General features: G+C 41.8%; 1 protein-coding gene across 2 annotated transcripts in view; it reads right to left on the bottom strand.

Moving 5' to 3' along the window:
- cemip2 (cell migration inducing hyaluronidase 2) overlaps window positions 1-27,740 on the bottom strand; it is a 79,197-nt gene that overhangs the window by 39,198 nt on the left and 12,259 nt on the right. For both annotated transcript variants that reach the window (XM_043716514.1, XM_043716504.1), the window contains exons 2-10: window positions 22,216-22,564; window positions 19,061-19,201; window positions 15,218-15,776; window positions 11,347-11,516; window positions 8,584-8,772; window positions 5,261-5,430; window positions 4,475-4,684; window positions 2,449-2,654; window positions 1,504-1,573 (exon numbers count right to left, since the gene is read on the bottom strand). In XM_043716514.1, the coding sequence (XP_043572449.1) occupies window positions 1,504-1,573; window positions 2,449-2,654; window positions 4,475-4,684; window positions 5,261-5,430; window positions 8,584-8,772; window positions 11,347-11,516; window positions 15,218-15,776; window positions 19,061-19,201; window positions 22,216-22,552 (2,052 nt within the window). In that variant the 5' untranslated portion in view covers window positions 22,553-22,564. The remainder of the gene's footprint in view (window positions 1-1,503; window positions 1,574-2,448; window positions 2,655-4,474; window positions 4,685-5,260; window positions 5,431-8,583; window positions 8,773-11,346; window positions 11,517-15,217; window positions 15,777-19,060; window positions 19,202-22,215; window positions 22,565-27,740) is intronic.

Here is a 27,740-nt window from a genome sequence, read left to right as displayed (position 1 = left end):
TGACAAGTTACATTAGTGCTACACAAATGCCAAGCAATAACCATCGCCAATAAGAGTTGATGTAACCACTGCCCCTTGACATTCAATGACATTACCATCACTGAATCCCACACTTTCAACATCCTGAGAGTTACCATTGACCAGAAACTCAACTAGACTCAGTACATAAACACAGTGGCTAGAAAAGCATGTCAGAAGCTAGGAATGCAGCAGTGAGTAACTCACCTTCTAATTCCCCAAAACCTGTCCACCATGTACAAGGCGCAAGTCAGGAGTGTGATGGAATACTCCCCAGTTGCCTGGAGGGTGCTGCTCCAACACTCAAAAAGCTTAACACTATCCAGGACAAAGCAGCCCATTGATTAGCGTCACATCCATAAGCATCCATTCCTTTCACCACCTACACTCAATAGCAACAGTGTGTACTATCCACAAGATGTACTGCAATAGTTCACCAAACATCCTGAGACAGCACCTTCCAAACTCATGACAACTTCCATCCAGGAGAACAAAGCTAGATCTATAGGAACACCACCACCTGCCAGTTCCCCTCAAAGACACTGTCTCAGAAATATATCACAGTTGCTAAGTTAAAATCCTGGAAATCCCTCCTGAAAGACATTGTGAGCCAACCTACAGCACATGAACTGCAGCTGTTCAAGAAGGCAACTCACCACCACCTTCTCAATGGCAATTAAGGACAGGCAGTAAGTGCTGGCCCAGGCAATGATACCCATGCTGCATGAGTTAATTAAAACAATCTCAGTTGCAGAGTGGAACATAGGGACAGATGTAGGCCATTCAGCACCATTTACAAAACGGAGAAAGGAACAGCAAGTTTTCCAATGCATAGTCTGACAATAACAATATCATGTAATTCTTCAGCTAACCAATCAGCATCCTTTGCTTGTCCTGAACAAATTGTCATCTCTTTTCCAGAAGTTACATTTTTCTCCCTGTGTCTCAGCCCTCATGAGAGCAAAATAATTTTTTTCCACTTGATATCCCATTTTAGCAATGCTTAAGTGGATTAGAATTGGACTTTCTTTTAAAATGTGAAATTTGTACCTTAAGTTTACTTTCACTTTTCTTTCGGTCTTGCTGCAGTCCTTCCTGCCCTCTTTTAATTAATTCTAAATCAGCCTGTCATTCCCATTTTTTTTGTTTCTTTCTCAGTCCTTAAATCTTATTGATTTAGAAGATAGACTGTTAATGCTGTTGTTCACTGAAGTCCCAGATGTTCTGTTGCCCTCTCCACATTTGCAATCTAACTTGAGAGGATAGCAAAGAAACCTTTATGCAAATCTGAAGAACATATGAAAAACTCAATAAACCATGAGATGCCTTATTCCAGTAGAGCCTGGTTTCAAATGTTCCAGCAGGATTAAGCATCACTTTTGCTAATATCAAAACATGGGCATAACAAAATCACACCATGTTTGCCCCAGTTTTCCCTCCTCGTGAACTCTGGGCCTTATGAACTTGCTCGGAATACGGACTCACCTGTGAACCTGCTGCTGCATTGCTGATGAGGTGGTTATTGGGATTGGCAATCCAGAATGTGGAAACTGCCCTGTGAGAGAAAGAATGTGTTATGCCTGAATTAATCAGAACTGTTGCTGCCTTGAATAGGTGCTCCCTGTCCTCACAGAATTATAAAATTAGCATAGCACAGGAAACAGGAGCTGAAGGAGGCCAGGCAGCCTTTCAGCTGGCTCTGCCACTCAATAAAATCATAGCTGATTTACCTCAATTACACTTGCCCAAACTATCCCCCATCTCCTCATTTCCTCAGTGCCAAGACATCAATTTATCAGTGCAATTGCAGGATTGCCCAGGGATAGAGTATCCATAATGCACCAGGATGTATTTGGGCACCAAAGATTAAGAAAATTTGGGTGAAACATAACTTATTTGTACCACATTTACACTCAAGATTCTTTGACCTTTTACCCTGGTGTTTGCAATATCCCAATTGCACAGGTCTCTGGGCATAGAAAGTTCCAACCTTAGAGTTTGCGTATCATTAGCACTCAAACTCCCCAGTTATCTAATGAAAATAGCCATCATTCTCTCTGACCAACATGTTTGGCTTTGTCAGTCAAAACTAAAATTAAAAATCACACAACACCAGGTTATAGCCCAACAGGTTTAATTGGAAGCACTAGCTTTTGGAGCACTGCTCCTTCATCAGGTGGTTGTGAAGGGGCAGCGCTCTGAAAGCTAGTGCTTCCAAATAAACCTGTTGGACTATAACCTAATGTTGTGTGATTTTTAACTTTGTACACCCCAGTCCAACAACAGCATTTCCAAATCACTCAAATCTGTTTAGCTGATCCTAACTTCATGTAAAACAAATGAACTATTATTTTTTTTAAAAATTCAAATTCTCCGGATGGAACAAATTGCACAAGTAATGGGAATACCCCCAAAAAATGCAACATTTACTTGCAATCAGTCGCTGGCACAGGGATGTAATTGCCATAAACATTGTTAAGAATTGAGGAGCACATCGCATCATTTCTGTCTGTGGGCAGAAGAGTCCCAGGTTTGGTGACAAGGCCAAGGTTGTGGTAGAGCGTGTTCCGCTGCTCAATGCCATCTTCCAAGAAGAAACAGTGACCGAGTGTGTCATAGCCAACAGTGTCACGTATCTGAAAAAAGAACAGAAATGTTAAAGCAAGCTTGGTTTTTCCTGGCAGTGATTTGTCCAACAGAATTTACTGTCCCATGGGAACCATCATTCAAAGGGGTGGAGGGATCAGCTGGGGGACGGCAGGTAGCAAGCCAGTTAGGTGTCACTCAGTAAGAGATTCTCAGCCAAGTGCATGTTGCCTGATAGGGAAGTTATCAACAAATGTACAAAATAGCAGCAATCGAAGCACTGCAGTTGTTCACCCCAATGACCTTACTTTGTGTGCTTCAGTCACCGGGAAGTCACCAACTTTCTGGAATCAGCCTGGAGTCTCCAGCAACTGCAGATTAATCTCCCAACTCCAGAAAAATGGAAGTAATACGAGAGCATTCCTTTGAAGTGCCTTGGGGTATCCCACCATGTCAAAAGGTGACACGGAATGCAATTTGTTGTTGTTAATGCAGGTCACCTATTATATTTCAGTGCAATGTATCCACTCCCAGAGAGGAGTAGGACATTCTAGCCGCAGATTTCTAGGCAGCTGTTTAAAGGGCTCAAACTCTATAATCCTGGCAGCAAAGTATCTTTGTTGTCAGATCACAGACTCTACAACCAGCATTAAAAGTAATGTGACTGTGAAATAATGCATTCCTTCAAACTTTGATTTGGGAGATTCTGTAGACACAGTTCATGTCTCTATATTACCAAAATAATCGCAGAGAACTAGAGAAGGCGCAGAAAAGATTTACAAGGACGATACTAGAACTGAGAGGTTATAACTATGGGAAAACCCTCCACAGGCTGGAGGGCTCTTCTCCAGAAAAGACTGGGGGTTGGTTTCATTGAGGTCTTTAAAATTATGAAGCAATTTGATACAGAAAATATTCCCACTGGTTAGGAAGTCCCAAAATCACAGACCATAAACACAGATAATCACTAATAAATTGAATAAAGTTAAAAATCACACAACACCAGGTTATAGTCCAACAGGTTTAATTGGAAGCACACTAGCTTTCGGAGCGATGCTCCTTCATCAGGTGGTTGTGGAGTACGGTACACAATTGTAAGACACAGAATTTATAGCAAAAGTTTACAGTGTGATGTACTTGAAATTATACACTGAAAAATACCTTGATTGTTTGCTAAGTCTCTGATCTGTTAGAATGACCATGATAGCTTCACTTCTTTCATATACAAATCACAAATTTTTTTTTTAAAGTTACATTCTCAGGTTAACTTTAACAACTGGTGTCAGCCCAGATAATGTGTTGAATCTGGGCTGACACCAATTGTTAAAAGTTACATTCTCAGGTTAACTTTTTAAAAATGTTTTGCGATTTGCATATGAAAGATGTGAAGCTATCATGGTCATTCTAACAGATGAGAGACTTAACAAACAATCAAGGTATTTTTCAGTTTTTAATTTCAGGTACATCACTGTAAACTTTTGCGTTAAATTCTGTGCCTGACAATTGTGTACCGTACTCCACAACCACCTGATGAAGGAACAGCGCTCTGAAAGCTAATACTTCAAATTAAACCTGTTGGACTATAACCTGATGTTGTGTGATTTTTAACTTTGTACTCCTAATCCAACACCAGCATCTCAAAATCACTAATAAATTGAATAAGTTGTGCAGAAGAAACTTTCTTGCACATAGAATAGTCATAGTGTGCAACTTACTATCACATAAAGCAATTAAAACAAATATTGTACATTTATTTAAGGGGAAGCATACGCAGAGCATAAACACTTACCCAGTAAACCCATTGAGCAGAATGGTCTGGACTTTCTTTGTAAAAGTGACATTCCAGACCAGCTGGCAAAGAAATACTTACCAACAAGCCACTGGTTGCGTGTACAGTGACACATCTGGAAAAACAGTGGTGAATTGCAAGGCTTTTCAGATATGTTGGTGAACTGTAGCCTCCACGTGTATCCACGTCCCCACAGAGATGAAAGTGCACAGGGTAGCTGCCCATAACCTGTTGACCCATGTGCATCAACTCCACATTAGAGAGATGAACAGATGTAAAATTTTTCAAAATCTTTAACAGAATGGAGGAAAAAATAAGGATTAAAATTGGGTTCCTACGCAAAATGAAACTCAAGAAGAAAGATCTAGCCCTGCCATTGCCTCTGAGGATCATTTTTAGTTTAATATTTTGGTCAGAAACCACTACCATTTTTTTAACCCTAGACCAGAACAGAATAAACTAATGGGGAGATGCCATAAGGACTACAGTAAACCCTTTCAAAGCTGAACCTTGTGTGGAAGAATTCACTATATTGATTGCTGAAATGAGAGAAGGCTGTATTATGAAGAAAAGTTAAAGAGAATAGGCCTCTGTTCTTTGGAGTTCAGAAAAATCACAGATGATTGCACTTAAATGCAAGATTCTGAGAGAGCTTGACAAGTTATAATCCCGTTTACAGCTGTGATCAATGGAACAGAAAAATGTTATATTCCCATTCTTCATTAAACTAACATTCGCCATCTCCCTAAATTCTATGAAAACAAAAATTTGAAAATGAATAACGATGCTTCCTGTAGAATTGTAATTAAACTTTGTCAAATGTCCACAGTCAAACTTCAGGTATTTGTCACAAACAATCAAACTCACCTTCACATGTCCTCCAAATGTGTCATGCTTAAAGAACTGACACCAGTTGTCACCATAGCAGGAATTTTCCATCTCCCCCTCAATTACAATGTTCCTTGTCAAAATTCCCACCTCTGCTCTCATGTCTATCCCATCCATAATCTCTCCAACATGAAGAAACTGAGCCTTTTCTGGAAACAGTAAAGGAAACATTAAAGACACAAGACACCAACTGTGTGCAGAGATTATAATTCAACAAAGTAGTCCCAGTTTAAAACAAGTTCAAAGCTCAGGAGCATAAAAATCAAGTAGCTGTATTCAATCGAATAGGAAGTGCCTTTATCTGGCAAAAAAAATCCAAGAACATGGAACTCGTTGTACATGAAACCATTGAGGTGAATACATTAGTTATAGGTCAATCATGTTCAATCACATGCAGATGAATGGCATTCAGCGGAGTTTAATTTGAGCACATATTAAGATACACTTACTGAAAATGTGGTGTGGTTGAGTTGGGAGGTGTACACTTGTAATGTTTCACTCTGCAAATAAATCTTAAGACTGAATAAAGATTGGGTGTAACACTATCCTTCACCAATAGGCTTTCTGGATAGAACAAACAGCATAGATGTCTTTAAATAAGCATGTGAGGGAGAAAGCAATAGGACTACGTATTAATAGAGTCAGTTAAAAAAGTGTGGGAGGAACCTCATGTTGGTATTTATGATCCACATGGATTTATTGGCATGAATAGATTGGTACCCTGCTGGGGGGAAAACAAACAGCTAATTACTACTGCCTCATCACATTTTAATCTTTAGAAGTTCTATGTGGATTTACAATATCACGTCCCTAAGCATACACCCTATCATGAACATTGTCTCACAGTCACTTGATAGTCACTAGAAGGATGTTCTTTAGAGTTATAGAATCCCTATTTGCAGAAAGAGGCCGTTTGGCCCAATGAATCTGCACTGGCCCTCCGAAGAGCATTCGTCCAGCCACCCATTTTATCCCAATAACCCCGCGTTTGTCCTGGCTTGTCCACCTAGCCAGCACATTTCTGGACACTACAGGGCAATTTAGCATGGCCAATGCACTTAACCTACACATCTACGGACTGTGAAGGAAACGGGAACACCCAGAGGAAACCCATGCCGACTCAGGGCGAATGTACAAAGCCCACACAGGCAGTCACCCAAGGCTACAATTGAACCCAGGCCCCTGGCATTATGAGGCAACAGTGCTAACGACTGAGCCACTGTGCTATCCCTTATTTCTGTCTGTCAGAATGAGGCGACCTACTAATTCTAGGTATATGAAGGGAATGTACCTTCTTCTTTGGGCAGCATAGTGGCTCAGTAGTTAGCACTGCTGCCTCACAGCACTAGGGATACAGGTTCAATCCCACCCTCAGGCAACCATCTGTGTGGAGTTTGCACATTCGCTTCATGTTTGCCCCGAGTGCTCCAGTTTCCTCACACAGTCCAAAAATGTGCAGGCTAGGTGAATTAGCCCTGGCAAATGCAGGGTTGCAGGGAGAGGGTAGGGGTGGTGGGTCTGGGCAGGATGCTCTTCGGAAATTCGTTGTGGTCTCGATGGGCTGAATGGCTTGCTTCCACACTGTAGGAATTTTATGATTCTATTCTATAATGAAAAGGCTTAAGGAAATATAGGCAAAAGAGCAAGACAGAAATACTAAAACATCATGAAAGATTGGGTAGTGTGCAAGATTATGACAGACTTGGAGAAGAGAGGAAAAGAAAGGTTGATCCCATTAGTTGGTGGTACCAGGACAAGGGGACACATGTTTCCCCAAGAGATATAGGGGAATTTTTACAAGCCAGTGGCAATAATGAACTCACTACCTATGAGAGTGAAAGTAGTGGAAACTATCAATTATTTCAAAAGGGAATTGGATAGGCACATGCAGAGCTACAAGAATAAAGTGGGGATATGGGATTGACTGGAGAGCCGACATTGTCTCAATGAGCTGAACAGCCTCCTGTGCTATAATAGCTCAAAGACTCAAAGGGTCTTGACAGGTGCAGAATGGTGAGCTCTGGATAATAAAAGACACTGGTAATATTTTTCAAAAACAAAGGGAAAGATATTGACGGCCATTTTAGCGTGAGGTTTTCTTTCAAGTCTTTACAGCATTTTTATATTAAGTGAAAAAGTTACAACTTCTTTTAAAATACTTCACAATGTAGAAATAATATTGAAGAATTTTTTTTAAAAATTTATTTTTAAAGAAAGCAGTGGTTCAATATTCATTATTCACTGAGGGAATGGTTGACTGAAGAGATTGATTTTTTTGCTAGCCTCTCAATGTGGGTTATTCAGAATCCTCCTGTCTGTGGCGATGCACAAACATTTAAATTCACCTCCAGCATGTGCTTGGGCCAAAACAAACTGGTTACTCCCCCACCCACCTGTCTGGTATCATCCCTGCTTATCCCCCTATCGGGACACTGACCATAGGCTATTTCAGTTTATCAGGAGAACATTTCCTCCTGTTTCCATAACTATCCCAATCCTTGCATCCAAATGCATCTTGCTTCATTGTAATTGATCAAAGAACATTACGTGCAATTACACTGGCTCAAAATGCATCACAATTAAGTGACAACTTTTGTCACAAGTTGGAAAACAGAAGTCAGTTTTCTGATGTTCAGTGCCTTTCTATTGGTAGACGTTAAGGGAATGGTGAAAAGAGCCGATAATTTACTTTCATTATTGATCTTGGTTAAAGAAGAACCAAACAAAACCATTCTAAAGCATGCCTGTGATCATTTGAACCTTAATAAAATGCAATTACCTGATACTAAGTCTCTTTAGATGACCTTCCACTCTCCTACGGTCACCATTGCATCACCCAAATCATCCTGTGATTGCTGCTCTGAATTGAGCAAAGATCAGACACAGCTACTCACTGAAACTTGAGCTATAGTTATCTACATTAAAATGAAGGTGACCAGAGCGGAAACATTCTGCATATCTTTCAGCTTTCCACAGACAGAATGCTTCCACTCCATATAACTCGTCTGTATGCAGACAATATCTTCCCAAATATAATTCAAAATAAATAGAAGATCAAAATGCCTGTTGTTCCCACTGAGATTTTGTGCATCCTGTAGAATTTCTTGGAACATTTATTCTCCCCCACTCCAGTTGACTGTTTTCTCTCTTTCGCAGAGAGATAACATGGCTGTGCTGGGGGGAAATTGGAGGGAAGCATGTTGTCCTGATGGTCCAGTCGTGATATATGCAAGGGGCAGGCTAGATGGACAAATGAGTCTTTGACCTGCCCATCAGTGTGTTGATAATCCTCTTCAACCTACCTTTGACTTTGACCTGGTGCCTTGTGCACTCAGGACAAGGAAGCAGAGTGAACTCCTCAGCCTGGTACATGGAATAATCAGTACTGGCAATAACAATCCGGTCATCCATCTCCCAGCCTTCTACCTCATCTAGCAGGTCCAGGATAAAGCCGCCAGACACCTCCACATGAAACTCTGAGAGTGGAATCCCTGGCCAGATGGAAGGAATCAGACAGAGAGAGACATATACACAAATAAAATTATAATCCAAACAAACAATATTCTTTCCTCTAGCAGATAAGTTGGAAATTGTGAACTGGGTGTGTTAGAAAATGAAAGGTTCAAATAAACTGCTTTTACTCCACTGAATTGTAAATATAGGCAGTGTGTGTTAATTGTACAGCATAAAATGAACAGGAACAGAGCATGCATTTGGTATGTACCTTATTTATGCTTCACATGGACTACTCCCATCCTCTCTTCATCTCACCCCATCACCATAATCCTAGTTCTTTCTCTCTTATTTTTACATATTTTCCATTCCAATGCATCAATACAATTCACGTCAACTTTTCGTGGCTCTGCAAAGTTCCACATTGTAACTCCGTATTCATTAATAAACTTTTATATTAAGACCCCCTAATTGCAATCAGCATCACCACAGCACCATGATGGCTTAGTGGTTAGCAGGGACCAGGGTTTGATTCCAGTCTTGGGCGACTGCCTGCGTGGAGTTCGGACATTCTCCCATTTTCCTCCCACAATCCAATGATGTGCAGTTCAGGTGAATTGGCCATGCTAAACTGCCCATAGTCTTCAGGGATGTGTAGGTTGGGTGCATTAGTCAGGGGTCAATGTAGAGTAATAGGGTAGGGGAATGGGACTGGGTGGGATACGCGTTGGAGGGTCGGTGTGGATTTGTTGGGCCAAAACGGCCTGTTTCCACATTGTAGGGATTCTATGATGCTATGACCACCAACAACAAGATCATCATTTTGTGAAACCCTTTCACAAGCTTAGGTCAGTCACTCTCAGAGTGGGCAGTATTACCTGCTAAGTATAACCTCTCAGTCTCCTGTCTAAAAGCTTGAATGAACAATGGACTCCATCTGGCTCAATCTCAATTGGAATGATATTGGGCATGAGATGGAGCTTAAAGAAAAATAGTGGTGTGGAGAGCAAGTGTCCCAAAGATTCTCACTCCCAACTGCTATTTGTAAGACTAAAGAGAGTTAGACTAGACTGCTAACATTTACTGCCTAGCTGGAACTGATCTATCACAAAGTGATGAGCTTTCTCCCTTTTGAATAAGTCTTGTGGAGACAAGCAGTCTGCTTGAAAAACACCAACTTCTTCCACCACCAGTGTACCATAGCAGCTGCGTACAGCAGTGCCTTGTCAAGGCTCCTTTAAAAACACCTTCTAAACCCATAGACTCTGCTCTCTGGAAGGACAAAGATGCAGGTGCCATGAGAATGTCACCATTTCCAAGTTTCCCTTTAGGTCACAGACCATCCAAACTTGGGGCATACTGCTGTTTCTTCATTGCACTCGGTAAAAGTTGCAGAGCTCCCTCCCTGAAAGGACAGTCCGAGTCACCCGATTGGACTACAGCAGTTCTAGAAGGCCAGTGACAATATCTGCCCAGATTTTGGTCTAAGTGGTAAAGGAATGTCTTGCACCATTTATATCACATCCAATTGTCCAGGCAGTGTTAATGGATTTAGCGCCCTTATAGAACACCTGAAGTATCGATCAGCAGCTCAAAGGCTGTTCAAATGGTTAGACTGCAGATTCCTCAGTGAGCCACACCAAAAGTAAAACAGAATAAAATCAAAATCAAGGAATATGAAATTGAATGGAAATCTTTGTACAGGATAAAAATAAAAACTTGGGCATACAGATGTTAAATGTTAAATAAATGTTAAATGTTATATGTTAAATTCCCGCCTCAGGCGACTGACTGTGTGGAGTTTGCATGTTCTCCCCGCGTCTGCGTGGGTTTCCTCCAGGTGCTCCAGTTTCCTCCCACAGTCCAAAGATGTGCAGGTCAGATGAATTGGCCATGCTAAATTGCCCGTAGTGTTAGGTAAGGGGTAAATGTAGGGGTATGGGTGGGTTGCGCTTTGGCGGGGCGGTGTGGACTTGTTGGGCCGAAGGGCCTGTTTCCACACTGTAAGTAATCTAATCTAATCTAATCTAAAGACAACAGAAAAACCTTCTAAAAATGTTCATTTAAAAGTACATTAATTAATTTCTGAGGGAATGAGACCCAACAATTATAAATTATGTTCTCAGGATCAGGAGAGTTATTCACCAGTGTTATACTATTAAAAAGAATTCAATCATTCCAAATTCTATAAACTCTAACATTTTAATCTTTCAAACAAGAATATTGGGCAATTAACCCAAGTTCATGTCATGGAAGTGATCACAGCCAAGCTTCAATTTACAAGCCACGCCCTACACAACCTGAAGGGCAACAACAAACAGATTCTCATGTTTAACAATGGTCGAGTGGTCCAGCTGAAGTTGCTGCTAGTTTTACCCAGTAATAATAGAATATGCTAGATATTAATAACAGTTATTAGAATCACAAAGCTCATGCTGATATTTTTTGGTGAGAAACAGTTAACCTTTCAGATCCTTCATCAGAACCTGAAACATTCACTGTTCTTTCTCCCTACAGATGCTGCCTGACCTGCTCAGTATTTCCAACATTCTATGTTTTAATTTCAGATTTCCACCATACTGCAGTAGTTTGCCTTTACAATTATATAGTACCTTTTTTCCATTGACTTGAGGCAGATACTGCAAATTTCACTCCATCCACAGTGACAAACTCCCTGCTGGCTCTGGCTTTCCCTCCTGTGTCATGGTTCTCATAGTCTCGGACAGACTCACTGCAAGATAAGTTACCACCGCCAACCACACTTACAAGAGCCCATGCTTGTCTGTCCATTAAATCAGAAAAACAAACATTCAGCGGTTACGGCAGGATTGATAACCATTAGGTTCAGTCTGTCCATCTAGTTATTTGTTGCAAATGCTGTTATAGCACTTTATTTTTAATCTCTGGAATGGAGTGCGCTGACGTTTGGGCAATACTAGTGATCAAGTTGTTGTTGTACCTTTCATTTGACATCTCTTTTTTTTAAAAACTGTGGTTCAATATAATTTGTTCAACACGTGTGTGCTCTTGGGTTTTCTCAGCATTGGAAATCATCCTAAAGTGAGATTCTTCATCTGTCATTATCATAGATATGCGTTGAGGTGAGAGTATGAAACCAGCATCCTCCACCTTTTCAGGAAGAGAGCATTCCTAATCCTGACAACTTTCAAAGTGAAAACATTCACCTTTCCTCTTGATCACTTGACAATGATTTCAAATCCTAGACTTCAGATTATTGGGGGAAGAGTTTTTTTCTCCATCTAAACCTCTCAGCATCTTGAAAGGCTTTAATTGGTCACCTCTAATCCCTTTCCGCAACAATAAGAGCAAACCCAAATTTTCCAAACCCTCATTTGTGCGAAGGTGAAGGTCATCTTGAGTGAATTTGCCCTTCACTAGTTTTGAACCTTTTCTGGTTTCTCCAACTGTAACAGTTCTAATGCAAATGGCATTGCAAATTTACTCCCTCTGTATTGGATGTGGAAGGATGGCACAAGAAAAGATGAGCATGGCATACCACAACAGCAGATCTTCAGGCAAGAGTAGCTAGATCTTAAGATCTTCAGGCAAGATCTTCAGCAGCAGCATTGATTTTCTATCTCTGCTGTTTATGAGAGATTGCTGTGCCCAAATTGGCTGCTTTGTATTTCGTTGTTCTATTTCAAAAGCATTTTCCTTGCCTGTAAAGCACTTTGAGATATCCTGAGATGGTACAGAAACACAGGCTCATTTCTGACAGCTTCCTCAGGGTAAAATAACACCCTCTGTATGATATGGTTGGAGTGCTTCCCTGTAGTTAGCCCACGCAAAATATACAGTGGAAGCTCGATTATCCGAATGACATGGGCAGGGTGTATTTTGTTTGGATAATTGAATACTTGGATAATCGGAAGCTAGATAACAGAGTTTAGCCAAGCACTGGGATCTTGCAATCTTGTCCGGATAATCCAAAATTCGGATAATCGAAGTTCCACTCTACCACAAACACAGAAATGTTGTGAAGTTCACTCACACTGACTACGTGTACAGATATGACATCTCAGATGTTCATGTATCGTCTGGCTTCTGTTCTTGTTTTACTGTTACATTACTTAACTGACTGACCGCAAGATAGAGACCATCCATATTGGAAAGTCCAAACATCAGAATATCAGCTAGTGATTTTAAAAAAGATTTTCTTTTTGCTTTACCCAAATCTGTGCAACAACACAACAATTATCCTTCACCTTTTGAGGCTGCCTTTTAAAAGGCGGGTTTTTGAAATCTATTACTACCCTTCGAAGGTTGTTATTTAAACACATGTGGCAGACTTAAATGATGATGGCACCAGAAAGGGATATTGACATGCAGCAAGATCAGAGAACTGAATTGGTATGAATAGTATAGATTTTTTTTTGTGCGGTGGGAGCTAATATTTATCTGGACTCTGGGAGAGCTCCCTGCTGCTTTGAACTATAGCTCCTTTAACTTTCAACTCCCTTCTATCAGCAGTACAAGCTCATAGGACCTCGCCCATGTACAGCTGGCAATTCAGAGACTGAATGCATTTTTGGAAGGTGAATGATATTCCCTCTTGTTCAGTCAATCATTTTCTCAAATTTCCACAACTTTCATCAATAACGGAATTGTTCATGGAAAACGAGAATGGCACTGTTTATATTGTGTTCTCATGATTTTTCTCCTGGGTTTATGTTCACAGCAGACTCCTGAAGATTAATCACTGAGTTAACTACCTCAACATTAAAATCTCAATCAATCATCTGTTTAAGTGTTACGGTAATATTCTCATTTTAAAACAAACTTACACTATAATGTATCGAACAGCTTCACTTTAGGATAGACTCCCAGTGCTGAGAAAAATGAACAGACCACCTGTTCAAATACACTTCTCCTTTTGAAAATGTATTCATCCACATCATAAAAGGACAGTGCAAAGTGGAAAGTACAACTTATATTTACATAGTCCCTTCAAAATAATAAAAGGCACTTTACAACAGTGTCAAAAAGCAAAACTTGACATTGAGACATATGAGGATGGAGACACTGATTCCATAAATAACTACAGGAGGTCAGAAACAGTGGAGGGTGAGGAACTGACAGGGTCACAAGTAAAAGGCAGGGTATGTGGTATTTATGGCTGGCTGTTATGTCAAAGAGCTAGCACAGGTACAACATGCTGCTTCTCTGATATTTGGATCACTCAAAAGTCATTCAGAAAACAATTGTTAAATGCCACAATAGGCTGGACCGTTGCAAGAAGAAGAAACAACAGCATCTTTTTGGAGAGCATAGACACTTCAGTTGGCCTTTCTGCTCAGTGAGCAACATGGGTAGATAATTTTTATATCCCAGCTCCAAACTAGTTGCCCTAATGTCTTCAAAGAGTTAGTGTTATGGATAGACAGCAGCAAGATCGCAGGCTTAGTGTATAGAGATTGAAGTGACCTTCAGCTAAGTAGCAATTAAACTCTACAGGGGAGGGACAATTTAGCAAGGGTTTCCAATCTTTGTCCCTAACCAGTGGCCTTTACAGGAATGTGCAAGAGTAGACAAGACTGATGACAGCTTTATTTTTTTTTAAAAATGGTAAACTTGATGCTTGTGCCACTGGCAAGGCCAGTACTTAGTGCCTTGTCCTGGAGAAGGAGGTGGTGGTGGTGGTGTTGGTGAGGTGTTTAGTATAGGTGTGGCACAGTGGTTAGCATTGCTGCCTCACAGCGCCAGAGACCTGGGTTCAATTCCTGCCTCAGGCTGTGTGGAGTTTGCACGTTCTCCCCGTGTCTGCATGGGTTTCCTCTGGGTGCTCCAGTTTCCTCCTATAGTCCAAAAATGTGCAGGTCAGGTGAATTGGCCATGCTAAATTGCCCGTAGTGTTAAGTGAAGGGGTAAATGTAAGGGAATGGGTCTGGGTGGGTTGCGCTTTGGCGGGTCGATGTGGACTTGTTGGGCTGAAGGGCCTGTTTCCACAATGTAAGTAATCTAAAAAACATTGTCAGTCGACGGTCATAGCCTACCAAGAACAACTTGCATTTCTGTGGCACCTTCACTGCAGTAATAAAAGAACCAGATGGAATGCAACACCAAACCACTCAAGGAAGTATTGGCAGAGGTTGCCAAGAGCTCTGTCAAAGAGACAGGTTTTAAAGGAGGGTGTTAAAGGAAGACAGATTTGCAGAGGTTTAGGGAGGGGATTACAGAAGTTGGGGCCCAGGCATCTGAAGGTACGGCTGACAATACTGGAGTAAAGGAAATCAGAGAGTTCACTTTTGAAGTTACTTAAGCATGGAGGATGTGAACTTATTGTACAGAGAGCTGTAACTGGCTCCAACCCTCCCCAAGAAGGATAATGAGTGGAAATTGGAAAATATACCTGTGCCTTATAACTGAAGCCCAAGAAAATGAAAGATAATCACAATTGCATTCCCTTCACAAGTTTATTTATTTATTAATAGGCCTACAAGCAGAAATTCAGTTGCATCTTACCTGTAACTTAAATCTTGAACGTGCCGACTTCCAAGCAATTTCTGAATAGTCTTCTTTGTTTCCAGAAGTAGATTTTTGGCAGCTGAGTCCCTCACAGCAACAGCAATTATTCGGCCAGAGTCTTGAGATTTCAGGAAGTTCTGCAGCCTCCTGCTTTCATTGGCAAAGTCGTGAGTGTCAAACTTGTCAGCCAGCAGCACCTGCCCCGTGTCCTGGTCAATCACTCGGACGTTCAGCCCACGGGTGGTCGGTTTCTCAAAGTACGAGCCAGCCTCCAGCCCTGAAGGGGGCAGACTCTTGGACAGCAGAGTCCATGATGTTTTCTGAGCACCGTGTAGCTCTAGAATGCCCCCAGCCTCCACACCGATGAACTTCTTGCCAAACCCTGGCACTTCCTCACCTTCATCTGATCGGCTGCTAAGCATGATCTTGGCCCGGGATTTATAGAGACATTTTTCTGCTCCAATGTGAAGCGCCCCTCCATCCTTTACCAGGATGTAATCACATTTTAGGGAAATATTTTGGGAACCATCTGCGCTGTCGGCGAAGACCAACACTCCTGTAGAACGACAGATTCATACAGAGTCATCAGGCGAGTGAAATACAGTCAAAATGAAGAGGTCAGATATAATTGCAGGGATAATAGACAGTAAAACATTAGAAGTAAGGGAAAAGAATAGATTGATTCACACTTTTAGAAGGAACATCGGAAAAGAAGAAGCGTCGTTCAGCCCCTCATGGCTGGTCTGCCACTTGTTTCCATCATGGCTGACTTGTATTTTAACTCCATTAGTCCGAAAACCCTGACTCCACCTGTGAAGATGCGCTTCCTGGAATCAGTCCTGAACCACCTAGTTCCAAGGTCCAAGACTCCCCCCATGCCCCAGCAATCATTTCTCTTTATCTATCCATTCAAATTCTTTATGATTCTAGATACCTCAGATGGATCATTCCTTCTACTATTCTGAAGGGAATACAGGCCTAGTCTAGATACTTCGTTTAAGTAACAGAAACGTGCAGTAGTGTGAACTATAGATCACATGTTTCAATGTCAAATTACATTTGTTTTATGCAATACTCATTTCTTTGGTTCATTTGAGCAACATACTTATCAATGAATATTCCCAAAAGGATGTAATATTATAACTGGTAACCTGAAGCAAGCACTTATTCCCATTCATTCAACTGAGGACCGCAAAAGAATGTGTCAGGAGCAGCATCAGGCATAACTACAAATGAAATACAACCACACAGGACTGCTTGCTGTCAACCAGCAGATGCAGCATTCAATGAACAAAGCTAAATGTCTTTGAAATCAACAGATTAAATTTATGCTTTGCAGTCCTGCCAGATCAGTCATAAACAGTGGTTGACAACTAAATGACTAACATGCAGAGAAGACAAGTGCCCTCATCATTAATGAGGGAAAATCGCAGTACAGCAGTGCAAAAGACAGTGCAACCATTTTCAGGATGCAGTGCCGAGTGGATGATTAATCTTGGCTTCCTCTTGAAGTCCCTGCATCTCAGCTATCAGTCTTCACCCAATTTAGTTCATTGCACCCCAGAAGGCTAAAGGCACTGCATTCTGCAAAGGCCATGTACCCCGACAATATTCCAGCAAACTTGTGCTCCAGAATTGGTCAGGCCCCTAGCCAAATTGTACATTTATAACAATTACATCTGGGACATTGCTCAGGTATATCCAATCAACAAAAAGCTGAACAAATTCAACCTGGCCAATTACAGCCCCATCAATCTGATCTTGATCACCAGAAAAATGGTCAATAGTGCTAAGAAGCTGCATTATTCATTAAACAACTTCTCAATGGTGTTACTGAGTTTAGGTTCCACCAAGGCCACTAGAACCCTGATCTCAATACAACCTTCGTCCAAACATGGACAAAAGAGCTCAAGTCCAGAACGGAGGCAAGAGTGACTGTCTTTGACATCAAAGTTGCATTTTGACAGAATATCAAGCCCTAACTAGGCAGGAGCTAGTGGAAATCAGGAAGAAAACTCTCCACTGGTTGGAGTCATACCTAGCACAAAGGAAAAAGGTTGTGGTTATTGGAGGTGAATCATCTCGGTTCCATGACACCACTGCAGGAGTTCCTCAGAGAAGGACCTTAGGCTGAACCATCTTCAAACAATCCCTCCTTTACTTCTATCAGAAAGTCAGAAGTGAGGGTGTTGGTTGATGATGGCACAATGTTCAGCACCATTCACGACTGCTTAGATAATGAAGCAGCCCATGTCTACGTGCAGCAAGACTTGGTGAATACTGATTAATGGCAAGTTTCAGTTGCACAAGTGGCAGACAATGTAGTCTCAATCAAGAGAGAATCTAACCAGTGCCCCTCGGCATTCAATGGCATTACCATTGCTGAGCCCCCCATTGTTAATAGTTGGTGCATGACCATGGACCAGAAACTGAACTGGATAAACCACATAAATACTGTGGCGTCAAAAGCAGGTCAGAGGCTGAAAATTATGTGATAAATAACTCATCTCCTGCCTCCCCAAATCCTGTCCACCACATACAAAGGACAAGTCAGGAGTGCGATGGAATATTCTCCAGTTTCCTGGAGGTGTGCAGCTCCAACAACATTCAAGAAACTTGGCACCAACCTCGATAATGCACCTTGCCTAATTAACATTCCATCCACCATCTTAAACATTCACCCCTTCATCACCAATGCATAAATGTGCAGATGCTGTCCATACCATCTACAAGATACAGTGTACCAACTCATCAACTCCTTCGACAGCACCTTCTAATCCCAGAATCTTTGCCACTTTAAAGGCAAGGGAACACTACCACCTGCAAATTCCCCTTCAAGCTACACTCCAGCCTGACTCAGGTATATCACCATTCCTTCAGTGTCACTGGGTCAATAAATTGGGACCAAGGATGCACCTTTGGCACATGAACTGTAGTGGTTTAAGAAATGGAGCAATCTGTGCTAAGTCACAATGTGTTTCAGTGTGGATATGAAAGGCAAGACTACAACTGATTCCAAAGGTATTAACTGAGTTTCCAGCATCACATCTGGAGCAGAATTCACAACTCAAGGAGGTCACAGAATACTGGATAAAGTGCAAAAACAATATATTTTCTGACCTCTGCATCATTCGATTAATGATAGAACTGGTTGGAGGACTTTTCTCTGGGGATAACAAAAGCTCAAGAGATAGAGGTTTTTAAATTTATGCATGTGTGAGATAGATGCCAGAGGCACAGGGCAGTCCAAACTGGATTAGAAGATATACCATTTATAAAGTAGCCCCTAATAAACGCATTAAGAGAACAGTCATTACTCAGAATGTGGAATTCTCTCGCCTTGGAGCAAGTATATATTGAGATAAATAGCATGGATGCAACGAAAGAGAAGCTAGAAACAAAACATGAGGGAGAAAGGAAGCAAAGGTTGTGCTGATAGAGCAAGATAAAGAAGAGTGAAAGATGGCTTATATAGAACATAAACACGCATATATACCTATATATAGTGTTAAAGGCACTCGTTCTGGTTTGTGAACTCTTATGCAGCATAACTTGTGATGTAACTCCCAAGAGCATGGTGCAGTTGGGCCAAAATGGCATATTTCAAAGCTGTAATTTTTTTTTTGCCTTCAAGAGATATGGGTAGATTATTTGGAGATGGTGTGGTGAAAGGCTACACTCTTAATGGTACAACAGTTAAAAACAACAGCATTATACAATAGTTCCAACAAAAAGTTACTCAGCCAAATGAAAACCTCTGGATAAGAAAAATGAACATGATAAATAAAAAGAGCACAATTTTCTCTTCCAGGGACTCTGTAGCGGAAATGGTCATCTTACCTCCATGCTGAATGATGATGGAATGAACAGTCGCTGATGAAACTAGTCTGAGATTATCTCCTTTCTCGATGATGACTCTTTTCTGTTTGTCGTGCCCTGGATTCCAATCCCTAAATCCAAATTTCTGATCAGGGCAGTTCTCTGAAATATCACAATGTAATTAATGGCCTTAGTCTCTGACTACTAAAACCAAATCCCTGTTTTTAACACAAAGGGAGTATAAATCCTGGAGTCAACGTTTGGAATGTTAAACATTTTGTTTACTTCCAAAGAGGAGGAGGATTTTGGACCAGAGTAAATAAGGTTGCATTAGTACCACTAGCACAGGAGGACACAGATTAAAGAGAATTGATCAAACAAATCAGAAAAGGAGGTGAGAACTGCTTGTTTTACAAAACGTCAATGAGTTCTTCTGATCTAAAACACACTGCCTAAAAGGGCAGTGGGAATAGATTCAACAGCAACTTTCAAAAGTAACCAGATAAATAAAGGGAAACATTAACAGAAATAATGTAGCTAGAGCAGATCAAATAGCTCTTTCAGAGAGCCAGCACAAGACAATGACCCAAATGGATTCCTCCTGTGCCTCAAAATTAATCTGACCAACACTTTGATAAAACTCAATGAGAAATTTTAAGTACCCTAATCCCCAGACGTGTTCCAAATTTATAAGTTTGAAGCCAGTAAAAACCATGTGTGTTTATTAGGCAAACCAAATTGGTAAGCTAAAAGTACTAAAGCATATGGAATTAAGATGCTACATTTGCAGTAAGACAGTGTTTATTTATCACAGCAGCCAATTCAGGTTTTATTCACTACAATTAGGATTACTACTTATGTTAAGGATAAACACCATCAAAGGCTGGTTAGGTTTCTGTGCCATAGTTTCTAAGCAGATTCGAACCAAAAAAATTTTCTGACTGAAAACATTTTGTACTTTTCTTAAACTGAAAAAAGATATAGCTGGCTTCAGAGAGAACCATGGGCATGATTGCAGGAAAAACTATGACATAGCACAACCACATTGAATTGCAGTTTTTGCTTCACGGAAACAGAATACAGTGAATTGCTCAAGAACGACACAGAATGAATTCATAATGAAGGTCAGAAATTGGTTGCACAACAGTTCATAGAAAATGGGGAGAAGCACTGTGGTTGTAGGAGGGTGGAATTTTTAAACAGAAATTCATGACATCTTTTCAATCATAGAAATCCAGCTATGCAGATAAAGGTCATTTGGCCCATCAAGACTGCACCGACCCTCCAAAGAGTATTTCCCCCACCCATCCCTGTAATCCTGCCTGTACCACGGCTAACCCACCTAACCTGCACATTTTTGGACTGTGGAAGGAAACTGGAGCACCTGCAGACCCAAAGAGAATGCACAAACTCCACACAGTCGCCAGAAGCTGGAATTGAACTACGTCCCTGGCGCTGTGAGGGAGTGGTGCTAAACAGGGTGCCACCATGCTGCCCTTTTCAAGTTCCTTACAATAGAAGGGCTGACAAACCATTAATGCTGCATTACTCACCAATAAGTCTTCATATTTTTATAGCACCTTTGTGTAACACTGTGTAAACATACAGAGATATCAGTGTAGGGAAGGGGCATCTGAAAAGGTGAAGAGACAGATTAGGACAAAGATTTCCAAAGTTTCAGGCCCAGGCAAGGAAATCAGGGATGTGCAAGAGTCTGGAATTGGAGCAGCAAGGAGGACTGCATGGCCAGAGCAGTGAGGCCACAGAGCTTGGAAAGGAAGTTTGAGAACATTTTCTTTTAAAAAAAACACGGCATTGACAGACGGGAGCAGCCAGTGTCTATCCATGAGCAGAGGAGGTGATGAGCAGATAGGGACTTATGCAAGACAGGATATGGGGAGTTTTACATAGTGTGAGGAAGGTCAGTCAGAACAGCATTGATTAGATTAGATTACTTACAGTGTGGAAACAGACCCTTCGGCCCAACAAGTCCACACCGACCCGCCGAAGTGCAACCCACCCAGACCCATTCCCCTACATTTACCCCTTCACCTAACACTACGGGCAATTTAGCATGGCCAATTCACCTAACCTGCACATTTTTTGGACTGTGGGAGGAAACTGGAACACCTGGAGGAAACCCACACAGACACGGGGAGAATGTGCAAACTCCACACAGAGAGTCGCTTGAGGTGGGAATTGAACTCGGGTCTCTGGCGCTGAGGCAGCAGTGCTAACCACTGTGCCACCGTGCTGCCCACATTGGAATCATCAAGTCTATAGGTAGACAATATATGGAGGAGGCCTTTAGCAGCAAATAAGGGAGAGATAGTAACAAGCAATGTCAATGAGATGGAAATATGCAATCTTGGTAATAACATGGATAAGGTGTTAGGAGTTCATTGTGGAGACATGTAGGACACAAGATTGTGTACAAATTTCTTCAGCCAGAGGAGATGTATCGAGATGTTCAAAATTATGAAGGGTCTAGATGTATTAGATAAAGAAAAGCTTCCCACTGATGGAAGGGTCAAGAACCAGAAAAGATACTAATTTAAAATGATCAGCCAAAAGGTCCAAAGATGTCATGAGGAATAGGAGGTTTATGCAATGAGTAGTTTGGATATTGAATGCATGAGAAGTTGGCAGAGGCAGATTCAATTGATGCTTTCAAACAAGGGATTGGATAAGCATTTGAACAAAAAGAAGATTGCAACACTTTGGAGAAAAGCACAGTGGCTCAGTGGTTAGTACCGCTGTCTCACAGCGCCGGGGAGCCAGGTTCGGGCGACTGTCTGCATGTTCTCCCCGTGTCTGCGTGGGCTTCCTCCCACAGCCCAAAGATGTGCAGATTAGGCAGAGTGGCCACGCTAAATTAGTGTCTAGGAATATGCAGGCTAAGTGGATTAGTCATTGGAAGTGCAGGGTTAAGGGGATTAGAGCGGGGGGTGGGGGGGGTAAATTGCATTTTGGAGATCGGTGAACTCGAAGGGCTGAATGGCCTGCTTCCACACTGTCGGGATTCTATGATTTTATGAAAAGGCAGGTGCGTGAGACTGGAGTTCCTCTTACAGAGGACTGCAAATGACAGAACAGGCTGAATGGCCTCCTCCTGTGCTATAATCATTCGTGACTTGATATGCATTTAAAAATTGCAGGTTTGATTCAACACTTACCATCTCGTTTGAATTTGGAACCTGTTCCCAAGACAACCGCAAGTACAATAAGCAATATACCCATAAAAATACCAAAGCATATGTAGCTACTCTTCACTTTCTTTCGCCTGGACTCCTCAGACCTGTGCCATTGATCATTCCCTCTGCGTGTAAAGATGGCTTGATTATCCATTTTGGAAGAGGACCATTGCACAGAGAGATCGGCCACCCTTGGAGCAGGGGGCGGTCGGACAGGCATCACTCTGCCGGGGACATAGCCTGGGGATTGGCAACGCCTCCCATTTGAAGCTGGACTATACGGGATCGAGCTGGCAGGCCTCTTCTTATCTTCTTGCATGTCGCCAGTCAGCTGTGGGGAACAAAAGAAGCACTTGGAAAAGGATGATTGAAAACAACAAGTACCCGCAAAATCCCATCTCTGCCACTGCCTGTTAACAGAGTTGTTAATCCCGCAGAATAGCCTCAGGCTGCAATCTTAAGAGATCTTCCATACTTTATTCTACTCCAATCCTTTCATCTTGCGCTCAAAGCATTTGGCTAACGTGCAGGGTGGCTTAGATGTAAACCCCTCGCAGCCTGTGGGCTCGAAGAACAATACGGTCTTTGTACGGCTCCTCCGACAATGAGTCATTGCTGTAATGTATACAAAAGGAAAGAAAGATGTTCCATTGAAAGGAAATGCGACCAAGAGTCAAACTGTTAAGAGGGTGCACTTGGAAGCAAAGAGACATTGGTTGCATTCCAGCTATTCACGAGCACTCGATGATTCACTGAGACTTGGGCAGACACTGTAACACAGCCCTCAGTGTATGACCCTGGGAATTGCCAAGACTGGCTGAAGGGTACTTAGTCAGTCCATAAAAGTTGTTCAACAGAGGGTACAATTGTAGAGTCCTGCTAAAACAAACAAACGAACAAATAATATCGCCAAACATTGTGCTGTTGAGTACAAGGAAAAGGTCTGCATTTGAGTTGCGCTATTCACAACTACTGGGCACTTCAAAGATCTTTTTGCTGCTGATATAAAGGAATATTGCAACCAATTTTACACAGCACAATCCCACAACAATGATAATTCAAACCTCGGTTTTAGGCTTTGTTGGAGGGATAAATATTGCCCAAAACATATCGGAGTACTCTTCCATTCTTCAAATACACCACCGAACATGGGGGTAGAAGGGGCCTTAGTTTAAAGCCTTAACAACTGTAGGAGTGCACCACTCCCTCAATATGGTGCTGAAGTGTTCATTGAGATTGTGTTCAGGTCTCTGAAGTCGAGCCTCACCTCATTGCTTTCTGAATCAGAGTGGAGTGTGATTTTGTTGGTCTTCTTCACTATTTAGGATAACACCACATTTCAATTAGATAACACCTTTAATGTAATAAAACAGTCCAAGTGGTTCCACAAGAGCATTAACAGTCAAAATATGACACCAAGCCACTTCAGTGGATATTAGGTTAGGTTGTCAAAAATTTGGTCTAAGAGATAGGTTTTATGGATCATCTCAAAAGGACCTCAAAAGGAAAGAGAGTGGTCAAGACAGTGAGGTTTGGAGGTGGAATTGTAGAATGGGGCCTACATATCTGAGGGCACAGCCACCAATGGTGAACAGATTAAAATTTCAGATGTGCAAGAGGTCAGAACTGAGGAAGTGTGGAAGTCTTGGAGGTTGTAGGGCTGGAGGAGGCAGAGATAGAGAGAGGTGAGGCTAAGGAGGGATCTGAACATAAGGATGAGAAATTTGTAATTGAGACATTGCCAAAGCAGAAGCCAACGTAGCTTGGATAACAAAGGATCGTAGGCAAGTGGACATGGACTTAGAAACAGGAGATTTTACGGATATTCATGCACCTTCCCTATGCATCAAGGCCAATCCTGTGGGTGTAGTTAACATAGCAGTCATTTCCCAGTGGCAAAACACGCTGGGCTAAGTCATCACATTATCAAATGTGCCCCTTCTGTCATCCACATTGCTACATATTATTGTGGTCTTGTATGGTGCTCACCAGCTGCAGGATGATCCAGTGCCAGGAAACCTAGGATCTGCACACAGCAGTATGTCACTATCTGGATTTCCTGGGTCAAAACCACACCCAATCTGCAATATAGCATGCCAACTAATTGTGTGATTCTACATCATCTCAATTCTACTGGCATTCAATTCTTCATATGTATGCAAGTGTGGAAGTCCGAGGTGGGGAAAGGATACAGGAGAAGATAAATAGGAAACAAACTGATCACTTCTATCATCTCAAAGCTTTCATATTAAGGAGAACAGATAGGGTGGATAAATAGAGAGAAACTGTTTCGCCTGACACTCGGGGAACACAATCTGAAGTAAGAGGCCAGACTCTTTCAGGAATGAAATGACCAGAACTCCTCTACATCCAAACTTCTACCATGCCTTTGTAACTCTCCTCCACAAATGGCAATTACAACCAGGTCAATTTTATATCCGAGATTGATAGATCTTTGTTAACCAAAGTTATTAAAGGAATCACGTTGCAATGGTGGGTGGGTGGGGTTGGGTTGCAATCACCCATTTCATTTAAAGGTAGAACAAGTTCAAGAGACTGAATGGCCTCATCCTGTTCTTATAATCTAATCCTTCCACTCTCCATGTCCTGTTTCTACTAAACCACTTGCACATAGTTTATCATTTTCTGGTCTGGTAATGGAATGAACATGAAAAGATCAACTTAATTCCTCCATTGCACATGATTCAGTCAGCAGCGCTCGGGCCTCTGAATTACAAGGTTCTGGATTCCAATTCCACTCCGGGGCTGGTACACAAAAATCAAAGCTGGCATTCCAGTGCAGTGTTCCCGATGAGATGTCAAACTGAGGCCCCACCTGACTGGCTCAGGTGAATGTAAAAGGACCCAAAGCACCATTCTGATAGCAGGAGAGTTCTCCCCACAGGCCAGTGTCAATATTTACCCTCAAAACAATATCAAAATATTAGATTATCTGGTCATTAGCACATGAACATTATGGGAGTGAGAGACAGTTTGAGCTAAATGGCCCTATATCCTAAGTCATTCTATTATAGTTATTGAGTCAATACATTTGTTAGTTTCCTTTTGGACAAACAGAAATTCTACCCAACAGCAAAGATTCTTTCATCCTTTACACCATCTTAAATTAAATGTTGAATATTTAAGACAGTTTCCAGTTTTATCACCTGATGAAGGAGCGACGCTCCGAAAGCTAGTGTGCTTCCAATTAAACCTGTTGGACTATAAACTGGTGTTGTGTGATTTTTAACTCCAGTTTTAAAGTTTACCTGGTTGTATAATTCAGAATGTATTTGGCTCATGAAACACTATTTCTTATGTTTTTAAAAGCTGTATATCTATTTATATATCTATAGCTCAGTGGTCAGTAATGCTGCCTCACAGTACCAGGGATCTGGGTTCGATTCCACCCTTGGCCTCTGTGGAGTTTACACATTCTCCCTGTGTCTGTGCGGGTTTCCTCTCACAGCTCAAAGATGTGCAGGTTAGGTGGATTGGCATGCTAAATTACCCCCTAGTGTCCAGGGATGTGCAGGCTATGTGGACTGGCCATGGGAAATGCAGGGTTATAGGGTAAGGGAGTTGGTCTGGGTGGGATGCTCTTCGGAAGGTTGGTGTGAACACAGTGGACTGAATGGCCTGCGTCCACATTGTAGGGATTCTATGATTTACTGTATTCAACTATTTTTTTAAATTATTAACCCATGGACTGTGGTTGACCTTGAGTGGGTTAACGTTTATTGCTCTCTTAATTGCCCTCTTAAAACACTGCACTACCCAGCTTGCCAGAACACCTATAGTACTGTCTGGAAGACAGTACCAGAATCTGACCCAGTGTCAGCAAAGGAACAGGGATATAGTTCAGGATCACCAACAATCTGTCCTACTCTACCATGGTCGACACAATGGTCAAGAAAGCACAAAAACTTCTCTACTTCCTCAGGTGGCTAAGGAAATGTGGCATGCCCAAATTGATTCTTACCAATTTGTATAGACGCACCTTAGAAAGCACCCTATCTGGATGCAGCACAGAGTGATATGGCAACTGCTCTTCCCAAGACCGTAAGAAACAACAGAGAGTCATGAGCACAGCCCAGACCATCACGCACACCAGCCTTTCACCCACTGACTTCATCTATACTTCTCGCTGCCTCAGGAAAACAACCAACCCCTCCCACGCCGGTTATAATCTCTTCTACACTCTGTCAGGCAAAAGATATAAAAGGTTGAAAACGTGAACAGATTCAAGAACAGCTTTGTCCCCGCTGTTATCGACTTTCGAACGGTCCTCTCAAATGTTAACTCTGATCTCTCTCTGCACCTTCTCTGTGACTGCAACATTATATTCTACACTCTGTTCTGCTACCCTAATGCACTTTATATGGTACGATTTGCCTGTATTGCACACAAAACAATACTTTTCACTGTATCTCAGTATACATGACAACAATAACTCAAACTCAAACTCAAGGTTGCAGGTGATGGTGCTTCCATGTATGTGTTGCCCTTTTTCCTTCTCGATGATAGGGGCTGCAGGATTAGCAGCTGCTGTCGAAGGAGCCTTACCAGGTTGCTGCAGTTCACCTTGGAGATGGTAGACACTGCTGCCACTGTGCATCCATGGCAAAGGGAGTGAAATTGAAGGTGATGGATGGGGTGCAAGCCAAACAGGCTGCTTTGTCCTGAATGGTGTCCAACACCTTGAGTATTATTGGAACTGCACCCATCCAGGCAGGTGAGGAGTATTCCATCACACTGCTGATTTATGCCTTGTGGAAGGCCAACTGGCACTGGGGGGGTTGGGAGGAGAATTACTCACTGCAGATTTCTTAACCTTTAACCTGCTGTTGTAGTTGCAGTATGTGTGTGTCCGGTCTATTTCAGTTCCTGGTTAATGGTAACCCCTCGGGTGTCAATAGTGCTGGCCTTTACTCCACACTAGTCTCCTCCTTCTATTCTTCATCTAAACCGATCAGCATATCCTTCTATTCATTTCCCCCTCGTATTTTGAGCTTCCCTTTAAATGCCTCTCTCCTTTTTGCCTCAGCAGATGTAAGGCTTTTGCCCGAAACATCAATTTTCCTGCTCCTCGGATGCTACCTGACTGGTTGTGCTTTTCCAGCACCACTCTAATCTCGACTTTAATTCCCTATATTAGCAAGTTCCACATTCACACCATGCCTGAGTAAAGGAGTTTCTCTTAATCACTTCAGTTTATTAGTGACTGTCTTATGACCTAGTTTTGGTCTAAGCTACAAATGGAAATATCTTTTGCCAATTTAGTTTGGCAAGAGAGATGCAGTGGAAATCAAATTCTGTTTCATTGCATATTGATACAGTGAATGAAAATTAAAACATGTGGCACTCACTTCACAAGTTTAAACTGTGGATGGCAAACCTCAGAGTGCAAGTTAAAAGTCACACAAATTATGTTTACTCATGAGGACAGTAACTTTATGAAGAGCATCATTTGGAAATCAAACTAAAACAATAATCTTATTGTTTGC

Source organism: Chiloscyllium plagiosum, chromosome 2 (assembly GCF_004010195.1).
Source record: "Chiloscyllium plagiosum isolate BGI_BamShark_2017 chromosome 2, ASM401019v2, whole genome shotgun sequence".
Classification (NCBI taxonomy): Eukaryota; Metazoa; Chordata; class Chondrichthyes; order Orectolobiformes; family Hemiscylliidae; genus Chiloscyllium; species Chiloscyllium plagiosum.
Note: the sequence above shows the minus strand (reverse complement) of the source record. Positions and strands in the feature narration are given on the sequence as shown.